Source organism: Bufo gargarizans, chromosome 5 (genome assembly GCF_014858855.1).
Source record: "Bufo gargarizans isolate SCDJY-AF-19 chromosome 5, ASM1485885v1, whole genome shotgun sequence".
In the NCBI taxonomy this organism is placed as follows: domain Eukaryota; kingdom Metazoa; phylum Chordata; class Amphibia; order Anura; family Bufonidae; genus Bufo; species Bufo gargarizans.
In genome coordinates, this window is record NC_058084.1 from 327,805,152 (window position 1) to 327,816,787 (window position 11,636).

The window sequence follows — 11,636 nt, forward strand, 5'->3', positions numbered from 1 at the left end:
AGATGTGTCTTTCGACATGGTTGTTTAAGAAATAAGAAGCAACTCATTGCACCAGTTGGGGTTAAATAACTTAATGCCAGCTGAAAGATAATCGCTCATGCAGTAATTTTCCAATAGGAGGCTCATAACTATTTGCTTAGTTAAATGCAGGTGGCGATTATTTGTTTTGGACAGGCAGTGTTTATACAGTGCTGCCCATAATTATTCATACCTAAGGTAAATTTTGACTTAAAGTTACTTTTATTCAACCAGCAAGCAATTTTTTGACGGGAAATGACATGTACAAGAGGCATTAAATAAAAAAATAAAATAAAAATCTCAGCTTTTATTTACATTTGAGCAAAAAGTGTCCAGTCCAAAATTATTCATAGCCTTCTCAATAAACAATAGAAAAGCCTTTATTGGCTATTACAGCAATCAAACGCTTCCTATAATTGCAGACCAGCTTTTTGCATGTCTCCACAGGTATTTTTACCCATTCATCTTTAGCAATGAGCTCCAAATCTTTCAGGTTGGAGGGTCTTCTTGCCATCACCCTGATCTTTAGCTCCATCCACAGATTCTCAATTGGATTCAAGTCTGGACTCCACTCCAAAACATTAATGTTGTTGTCTGCTAACCATTTCTTCACCACTTTTTTAGTGTGTTTTGGGTCATTGTCAGGCTGAAATGTCCACTGGTGCCCAAGGCCAAGTTTCTCTGCAGACTGCCTGATGTTGTCGTTGAGAATCCTCATGTATTGCTCTTTTTTCATGGTGCCATTTACTGTGATTAGGTTCCCTGGTCCATTGGCTGAAAAACACCACCAAAGCATTAGGTTCCCACCACCATGTTTGACAGTGGGGATGGTGTTCTTTGGGTTGAAGGCTTCTCCTTTTTTACGCCAAATGAAGGAAAGATCATTGTGACCAAGCAATTCAATTTTTGTTTCATCTGACCATAACACAGAAGACCAGAAGTCTTTTTCTTTGTCCAGATTAGCTTTTTGCAAAGGCCAAGCGAGCTTCTGTGTGCCTTATCTGGAGAAGTGGCGTCCTCCTTTGTCTCCCAGCAGCCTGCAGTGTGCAGTGTCCGTTGGATTGTCTGCCTTGAGACTTTGCCACCAGCAGAGCCCAGATTCACCAGGATGGCCTTGGTGGTGATCCTTGGATTCTTTTTCACTTCTCTAACTATCCTCCTGGTCAGCATAGGTGTCACTTTTGACCACGTCCTCTGAGATTTTCCACAGTGCAGAACATCTTTTTGCTCAAATGTAAATAAAAGCTGAGAAATGCTTTTTTTTTCTGCAATAATGCCTCCTATTATATTTTGGGAGACACCCATGTCATTTCCCGTCAAAAAATTACTTGCTGGTTGAATAAAAGTTACTTTAAGCAAAAATTTGACTGGGGTATGAATAATTATGGGCAGCACTGTGTATATACAGTACAGTCAAAAGTTTGGACACACCTTCTCATTCAAAGAGTTTTCTTTATTTTCATGACTATGAAAATTGTAGATTCACACTGAAGGCATCAAAACTATGAATTAACACATGTGGAATTATATACATAACAAAAAAGTGTGAAACAACTGAAAATATGTCATATTCTAGGTTCTTCAAAGTAGCCACCTTTTTGATTTGCATGCCGCTGCAAGATGCTGTGGTAGCCATGCTGGTTCAGTATGCCTTCAATTTTGAATAAATCCCCAACAGTGTCACCAGCAAAGCACCCCCACATCATCACACCTCCTCCTCCATTATTAAAAAGCTATTCCAACCGGTTTGCGTTTAGTTGGACCATCATTTATTTTTCAACAGGACAATGACCCCAAACACACCTCCAGGCTGTGTAAGGGCTATTTGACCATGAAGGAGTGTGATGGGGTGCTGCGCCAGATGACCTGGCCTCCACAGTCACCGGACCTGAACCCAATCGAGATGGTTTGGGGTGAGCTGGACCGCAAAGTGAAGGCAAAAGGGCCAACAAGTGCTAAGCATCTCTGGGAACTCCTTCAAGACTGTTGGAAGACCATTTCAGGTGACTACCTCTTGAAGCTCATCAAGAGAATGCCAAGAGTGTGCAAAGCAGTACTCAAAGCAAAAGGTGGCTACTTTGAAGAACCTAGAATATGTATATAATTCAACATGTGTTAATTCATAGTTTTGATGCCTTCAGTGTGAATCTACAATTTTCATAGTCATGAAAATAAAGAAAACTCTTTGAATGAGAAGGTGTATCCAAACTTTTGGTCTGTACTGTATATATATATATATATAGAGAGAGAGAGAGAGAGAGAGAGAGAGAGGGAAAAAGATTCCGTAAATTTTGTAATTTATACATTTAAACTTCTGCTCTTCCTGACTTTAGTTGTACAAGGGGAGGTGATAGTATTATCTGTGTGTATACTCATAACACTTCCCTCCCCTGTGAACAATGAAATACCAGAGGTATAAATGTACAACCTACATGTTTTACAGACTCTTTTACTACAAAACTATATATCAATCTGCTCTTCTCCTCCTGCTCTATAACAGACTGCCTGCAGATTGCAGTGGATTTCCTGGTGACAGGACCTCATTAAAGGGGTTATCCCATGACTAAAGTAAAAAATGAAAATCAGACATAATAAAGTACATGACAATTAGAGATGAGCGAATTTCATATTTTGAAATTCGTTCCCGCTTTGGCAGTAAAAGCAGAATTGCATTACAGATTCCGTTACAACAGACCATAACGCAATTCTATGACGGAATGCATATTCCGTTATTCATTCTGTCATAATAGAAGTCTATGGGCTGCAAAACGGATTCGGTCCATTTCCGTTATGCAGGCGAGTCCTCTCCTGCATAACGGAAACTGAAAGCTGGCAGCTCAAGTGGAGTGTCCTTTCTGCTGTAGTTCAGGGGTGTGTCCATTCTGCTGCTGCTCTCTCCCTATCAAAGCTCAGGAGGCAGTTAAAAGATTAAACTGAGCATGTGCGGCCACCTCAGTGAGCCAGACAAATAAATAAGAAAAGAAAAAAAAACTGCTGGTGGCCCTATACAGATACATTTTATTGAATACCTCAATGTCTATGCTAAATTATTTTTACTTATATGCAATTACAAAAGCATTCAGATCTATGTGCTGGTTTAAAATTGTGGAATATTTTTCGTGGGACAACCCCCTTAAGTATTGATTCATGAACGGAGACCTAATACTGGCACAGTGGAAAGCAATAGGACTAAACAGTCAGGAAATCCCCAGTTACTTGCAACAGCTATTACAGTGCCGCTAAGAACACCAGAACATACATGGCCACCCAGGTATTGACTTTATCTAAAATATCTATTAATCTGCATCAGAACAAATACATATCTTTTTGTTCCCACATTACTTTAATTAACTTAAATTATTAACTTAACTCATAATTTTACAGTTTATAAGCTATAGATATAATAAAAATAAGTAATTTTGTAATAAGTTAGTCCAGCCTAGATGTGGTGACTAGAGATGTCCCGAACTATTAGCCGGCGAACAGTTCCCGACGAATATCGCATGTTCGCGTTCACCGCGGCGGGCGAACATATGCGATGTTCGGTCCGCCTCCTATACTTCATCATTGAGCAAACTTTGACCCTGTAGCTCAAAGTCAGCAGACACATTCCAGCCAATCAGCAGACCTTCCCTCCCAGACCCTCCCACCGCCTATGAAAAAGCAAGGACAGCATCCATCTTAGGGACAGCATCCATCTTAGATTAATTCTGAAGCTGCAGTGTCACAAAGTTGTAATCGGTTATATTAATCGCATTGCGATTACAACTTAGAGCTGGGTTCCTAATGGTTATATTGATAGAATATAACGAAGATTGAGAATATAGTGCTATATTCGTTTTCAATTCTAGCAATACAACCATTAGGAACTCAGATCTAAGTTGTAATCGCAATGCGAATAATGCAGGTTATATTAATCGCATTGCGAATGCAAGCTAAGTTCCTAATGGTTGTATTGCTAGAATTGACGAATATAACGAATATAGCACTATATTCTCAATCTTTGTTATATTCTATCAATAGAACCATTAGGAACCCAGCAGCTCTAAGTTGAATTCGCAATGCGATTAACATAACCTGTATTAATCACATTGCGATTACAACTTTCTCAAATCCGACAGTACATTCTAGCATGGAGCCGTTCCCATGGTGATGGGGACGCTCCATGAGCACGTAAGTCGGCAGAAGCTCTAAGTTGAAATCGCAATGCGATTAATTCAAGTTCTATAAATCGCAGTGCGATTTCAACTTAGAACTTTTGCCGTCTTCCGTGCTCATGGAGCGTCCCCATCACCATGGGAACGGCTCCATGCTAGAATGTACTGTCGGATTTGAGAAAGTTGAAATCGCAATGCGATTAATTCAAGTTCTATAAATCGCATTGCGATTTCAACTTACCACACTCTGCGTCAACTACGTAATGTTCCATGGGAGTTTTGCCATGGATCCCCCTCCGGCATGCCACAGTCCAGGTGTTAGTCCCCTTGAAACAACTTTTCCATCACTATTGTGGCCACAAAGAGTCCCTGTGGGTTTTCCAATTCGCCTTCCTATTGAAGTCTATTGCGGTTCGCACGTTCGCAAACATTTGCGGAAATTCGCGTTTGCCGTTCGCGAACGGAAAATTTTATGTTCCCGACATCTCTAGTGGTGACCATATGGGCCAGTGTTTAAAACAAAAACACCAGATTTACTAATCAAACAGAACCAGAATTCTAGAGTGCTGGTTCATATGTCATGCGCCACATTTATTATCAAGTGTTTTAGTGCATGCACCATTTTTTTTTTCTGGCTGAGACCTGGCATTTATACCGGAAAACACCAGGATCAAAGTTATATATTGTATATAGGGTGCATTGGTTAAAATGTGACATTGTGCACAAGAATTTGGGCAGAAACGTTTTGGTGTAAAGTAAGCCTACTAGTAGGTGTTGTTGACTAGTGTAAGTTTAGGAGCATTTTTTGTCTGGCTAGATATTTCTTTACAGTCTATAGAGAAATCTTAAATGCACTACAAACCAAGTGATTTTGTTTGTGGCGTTTGGAGATTTTGTTTCAGCTTTTTCTCTGGGTATGATGTTTTGATCACATTTCGCCAATAGGCTTCTTTACAGGGCATAAATAATGGCAGAAAAATGCATGTTGCGTATGTAATAAATTTAAATAAAACGCCAACAATGCTTGTAAAAAATAAACACTATGAAAGGTACAGGTGGGATCTATATATTTCTACGGTGTCGTATTATAGCTCCTGGTGCCGGCTTCCTTCCTTCGGCGCAGGCGCAGTGAGGAAGCCGGCAGCAGGAGCGCGTCCTTCACTCACTGCGCCTGCGCTGAATACTAAAAGGGACAGTGCAGGCGTGGGATTTACGTGACGACGAGGAGAACTCGACAGTCAATCAACGGGACCTGGGCGTGCCAAAGGGTGAGTAGACCGAGCTGAAGCAACACTCCAGTAGTACCTAGAGGCTCATTAGCATATTTCAAAAGTCTTTATTTTAAGAGAATGGCAGCAGGCAGGGAGTTATAAAGCATACTGTTATGTAGCTGACTGACATTAGCACATTGCTAATGTCAGTCAGCTGCATAACGTTATTTCTGATGACAGAAACCCTTTAATGCCCTTAGCCCTCTACCAATCGGACAATGAAAGTCTGTTTGAGACATCCATTTTAAAGGGTACATCTTTTGGGCCAGTGATTGGCTGCAGCAGTCATGTGTTCTTCATGCAACGTCACTGCTGCAGCCGGGCCTAACGCTAACTAAGGACATTTCTCTCCTTTATTGCAGCCTATTCCCCAGTTTTGTCTGGTTTATTACTGAAACCAGACAACCCCTTTAAGAGTATTTACGTAAATGATTTATGTTGACGAGATATGTAGCGCTGTGATGGACAGTCATATATTTCTCATTATAACTCTTTCAGTTTTTTCCACTATTTGGATGGCTATTTAAGTGCAAAATCCAAATGACTTTTGCTCTTTTACATGATTATTCACAGTCTTAGAAAACTTTATCTGCCATTTGCAGAGGACTACTTATTCACTTGAATAGATTTCTCTAAATGTCACAATATGAAAATATTGCTGTAGAAAAATGTTCTCATCTGTCCTGGTAATAGATACTTATATAAAAGATAGACACAAGCGCTCTCCATAAAAATAAATAAAAAATCTGGATTTGTGGCAGTGTTTATCTAGTGTGAAGGAATTAAAGAGATGGAAGTTAAAATTACTTGCGCATTCAGATGTAAGTAACTTCTCGTTCCAGTTCACTGCTTTCATTTATGTTCCTGTTGAAGAACATACATTTTTCCACAATGTAGCCAAGTATATCTGTCTACCTGACTATATGGATTCCTAGCTGCATACCCTTTCGAAACATGCCAATAAAATAAAAGTGTTCTGCATCTGGTTCAACAGGTTGTTGGATAAACAAATAAGGTGGGAACAGTAAAACCTCCCATGCAGGGATCAAAAAGAAAAGCATATGCAAAATATGGATGAGATCTGTTACGTCTCTGTCAACTCATTGATACAACCCCCAGCCCTATTAATTCAAATGATAAGTGGTATTATAGCACTCTGGTTTTGTGATAGTATGGCAATTTTACCAAACAAAACAGGATTGCCCTGGATCCCCCCCCGAAACAGGGACTCTTGTTCATTGGGTGCGTTGGGTACTGCAGTTCAGCCTCATTCACTTGAATTGGGATGAGCTGCTACACCAGGCACAACCATGGGCAAGAGTGTAGTTATTGAAACTAAAAACTAAAGAAAAAAAGAGAAAAAAGCATGGATTCCACATCTCTATGCCATGCATTGATCTATTATTGTTTCTCAGCACAATTCATATCACTTCTCAGCATAAATAATAGTATACCAAGCCCTAATCTACATAATGTACATAAGGCATTAGTATACGTTTTGAGTTAAATGCATAGGCCCACTCACCACGCCAAGGTGGCGCTACCATATGGCAACTGCTGCAACGCTACGCCAGCAGGTGGAGCGACCCAGTTGTCCAATAGCAGTTTCAGACTTAGCCTCCTTTGGCACTGGGCAGCACCAATCCACAGGAACAGCACCAACAACAACAGCCACCATGCAGCACCGTACCATGTGAACAGATATCAAAATCTCACTTTTTCATGTGGTCTCAGGAACTACAAGCTGAGGCCTAGTAGGAATTGAAATCACTTAGGGCAAATGGAAGGAGTGCTGATACCATGGGAAAGAGACAGACCCTGGTAAAAAAAAAAAAAAAAAAAAAAAAATGGCACCTCTCCATACCATGCATTGATCTATTACTGCTTCTCAGCACAATTCATATAGTTGCTCTGTGTAAATAATGGTATACCAAGCCCTAATCTACATAACATACATGAGGCATTGGAGGCATTTTAATTAGCAGGAGACTACATAAGGTTAAATAAATTACCAGTTCTCCGTTGGAGTTCCTGAGAGAACATGGAAAGGTGAGCTTTTGACATCCGTTCAGTGCGGTACTGCATAGTTGCCACTGTTCCTGTGGTGCCATGCTGGCGGGTTGGTGGGCCCAGTGCCAGGATGGCTTTATCTAGCAGCAGGGGTGCTGTTTGACTGCTAGGTCCTGCTGGTGCAGTGCTGCAGCGGCTGGAGTTGCTGCTTGGTGCTACGCCAAATTAAAGTAGGTACCATTAGAGGAGGCAACCCTGGCGTGGGCTTATGCATTTTGATCAAAACCTATACCAATCCCTCACATACAGTATGTATGTCAGGGGGCTGTATACTATTTATTACTCTGAGAAGTGATGTTAATTGTGCTGAGAATAGACCAATGCATAGCATGTGGATGTGTTTTTCTCTTTTTTTGGATAATTGAAAAAAAAAAACACATTTCTCATTCTAAAAAACCTCTTAAAGGGGTTAACCAGGAATTATTTAAAATGGCTGCTGGCAACCTGTCCTACATTGTGACCAGGACCGGTTACTTCCCACTTGCATAGCTGCCTAGGAGTATGAGGGCCTCACTACCCTCTGGGCTTTACTTGCATATACTTCACATTGGTGAGCGTTCCTGTCAGGCTACTCATTCATAATGACATATCATTGGCAGGATCACATCATCACTATGTATTGTAGTGTAGTTTGGCTTCGCCCCCTAACCCCGTAGGCAGCTCTGCAAGTGGAGGCAAGCGGTCCTGCTTGCTTGCGGCCATTTTAAATCATTCCCGGAGAACCACTTTAAATTTCAGGCTATCTTCCATCTAGGCCAGGGCCTGATACCTTAGCCTGCGTTGATTACAGATATATATACTGTATATCTCCTGCTAGTCAGAGACAGATATACCATGTGTGCAACCATTGCAGTTACACAAAGGCACAGTAGATTGGAGGGTCAATGACACCTTAAAAGTAGCTACCCACTGCATATAAAGGACAGAGCTTACAATTTCAGATACATTGATATGGAGACACAAGAGGAGTGTTCTATGTTGAACTGTATGAGAATAAGGGGCCCTTGTATACTATTTTCACTGGAGACCTCTGCTCATTGTTCATGTCTGCTCCTGATCCTGCAGGACATTATTAGTAAGGTTCAGTGAGCCCCAACGTTTTTAACTTCTTTGAACCAACATTATAAATCCAACTGTGGTCATATTAGCCTACACCATTTTAGTTGGTGGAAATTGTAAAATAAGGCACACTGAATCGTTCTTACCACAGCATGATTAAGCCATTGAGGAATGACTTTATCTAGGCCTTCAGGGTAAACCAGTTGTCTGTCATAGGAATACAAAGCCCAAAAGGACAGAAAGACAAACTGTAACAAAAGAGAGAAATTGAATAGGTTTACAGCAGTAAAATTCCCATTAATTCATTCATAACACATGCGTATATAGGTTACTTACAATAGAACAGTGCTCTCCAACCTGTGGCTCGAGCTGTTAAAAAAATCCCAAACACTTTTCAGCTATTTAAAAATCCCACAAAGCCCAGACAGAGGATGCTGGGAGTTAGTCCCCTTCTACACATTAGTCCCCTTCCACACAAGCGAGACGTGAAAGCATAGCACCCGCACTGAATCCGGACCCATTCATTTCAATGGGTCTGTGTACATGAGCTTTTTTTCACAAATCAATTGTGCGTTGCGTGAAAAACACAGCATGTTCTATAGTCAGAGTTTTTCATGCAGCCCTGGCCCCATAGAAGTTAATGGGGCTTCAGTGAAAAACGCATTTCTTCCTGAAGCAAGTGCGGTTGCGATGCGTTTTTCACTGATGGTTGCTAGGAGATGTTGTTTGTAAACCTTCAGTTTTTTTATAACGCTCGTGAATAACGCATCAAAACGCATTGTACCCGTGTGGAAAAAACTGAACAACTAAAAGACAAAACTGACTGAACTTGCTTGCAAAATGGTGTGAGTTTTACTGAAAGCACCCTGAGCGCATCTGGACCTAATCCGTCACGCTCATGTGAAAGAGGAAAACAACCTGGAGAGGCAATCATATGAAGTATGTAAAGCCTAAAACATAACTTTTAATACATATTATTAATATAAGATATCCCTGAAAATGATATATCACAATACACAAAAAATGTGGTAGGAAAAGGCCGGCACGGCGGCACCTAATATCGATAACCAAATGTCCTACCACAACCCGGGAGGTTCCAATGATCATCGACGATCCCAGGAAGGAAGCTGAAACTGAGGTAGAAGCTGTCCCTGGGCTAGATGACGTAGTAATTGTATAAGACAGGGTGGGGAGAAAAATCCCTAATTGCGCCCTAAATGGGGGGTACTGTTCTGGCCCTGATAGCTAAACAAAGGTAGCAGCCTAACAGCAGAGCACCCGCCCTGATAAGGGCGACCCTGTCAGGAACCTTGCCCTGAAATAAGTAGCCCTAGTAAGCCCTGCTCCTATCTATCCCTACATGCATGTTTTGCCTTCAGAAGAACACTCATCAGAGGAAACATGGGGAGCTGAGCACAAATGTGGTTGAAGTCAAGGAGCCGCGGTACGGGCCGTAATGCATTGGCCCCGGACTGTCGGTTCCAATATAACGTTGGAGCTGAGTCCGGATGTAGAATCAGCTCAAAGGCAAAAAGGGGAGCGATATTGATGGCATGTGATAATGACCTCAATCCTCCCTGACTAGGGGCCTAGTGTTTGCAGGCGATGAAAAGAGGCTTTTTCGCTCCCCTTTTTGCCTTTGAGCTGACTCTACATCTGGACTCAGCTCCAACGTTATATTGGAACCGACGGTCCGGGGCCAATGCATTACGGCCCGAACAAGTGGATGAGGTGAGTTAATAAAAAAAATAAAAAATTAACCCCTCAAGGCACATTTTAGTAAGAATTCTGTATTAAGAATGCAATTATTTTTCTTCATAACCAAGTTATAAGGGAAAATAATAAAATGAATAGAACACCTAACCCTAAACCGAACTTCAGTGAAGAAGTCCAGGTTCGGATCTGGGTACCACATCAGCTTTTTCTCACACGCATGCAAAATGCATTGCACTAGCATGTAAAAAACTGAACATCGGAACGCAATCACAGTCAAAACTGACTGCAATTGCGTGCCTACTCGCGCGGATTTCCCGCAATGCACACGCGACGCATCCAGAGCAAATCCGGGAAGCCCGTGTGAAACAGGCCTTAGTGTTGCAATAGATGAAGAATCACAGCATGGAGATCACTACTTTATGGTGTTCTTTCATAATGTGTAAAATAAAACACAGCCTACACATCTTTTATCTTCTTTTACATCTTTTACTAGAAATATTACTATATTGGAGCTGAAGGTCTCCAACAGAGTGTTAGTTATTAAGAAATGGATCAGCACTGTCATCAGAACTGGCCTATTGAACTATTGACATATTCCTACAGTTCAAGCTGCCAGCTTTCTGAAACTGGTTTTGTTGAATTTCACAATTAGGGTGTTGGTGTGAAAAATCCACTTTTAAAATGTACCTGATGTCATCAGAATGTAGCATAGGGAGTCACTGGGGCGTATCACTAGATGAAGCGAGTCACAGAGTCATCGCCTCTAGCCGGGTCATCCTACTCTCACAGACCTCCCCTGGCTTCCTAACGTCAGCACCTGGCAGTGCAAAATCTTGTGCAGGCGCAGAAGACCTTGTTCCACCTCCGGGATCCTGACATGTGCAGAGAGCAGAGGTGCATACATCTCGGCTTTAAGCGCTCACTGTGCATGCACAGGAGATGCTGGGACCACTGTCAGCGGAGGTCAGGATCCCAGCCACAGAACAAGTTCTTCTGCAACTGCAGCATCTTAATCCATGTCTATCAATAGACCAAAAGAACTGTCATACTGTCATCCAAATTCTACTAATATACTACTATACTAGCAAATAACCTCCCCCCTCACAGCAGCAGTAAACTAAAGTACGGGTTACCTATCTAAATTGGAGTTTTATCTCTCTCTGCTGACTGCCCTAGGAGCACAATATTTGTATTTATTTAATTTTCAATAATACTTCCAAAATGAAAAACAAACCATTTTTTTTCTTTATTTGTAAATTCTGAGATTAAAAAATACCCCTTTCTGATGGAAGTGCCCCTTTAAAGTCCAAAGCAGCGTATGGAGTCCAAGCCCTGAGCAGGTTTC

At 41.4% G+C, this 11,636-nt stretch overlaps 1 protein-coding gene across 1 annotated transcript in view; it reads right to left on the reverse strand.

The window, feature by feature from the left end:
* LOC122939441 (androgen-dependent TFPI-regulating protein-like) overlaps window positions 1-11,195 on the reverse strand; it is a 42,132-nt gene extending 30,937 nt beyond the window's left edge. The window contains exons 1-2 of the mRNA XM_044295510.1: window positions 11,073-11,195; window positions 8,722-8,823 (exon numbers count right to left, since the gene is read on the reverse strand). Coding sequence (XP_044151445.1) covers window positions 8,722-8,823; window positions 11,073-11,195 — 225 coding nt within the window. The remainder of the gene's footprint in view (window positions 1-8,721; window positions 8,824-11,072) is intronic.
* Between the last annotated feature and the right edge of the window lie 441 nt (window positions 11,196-11,636).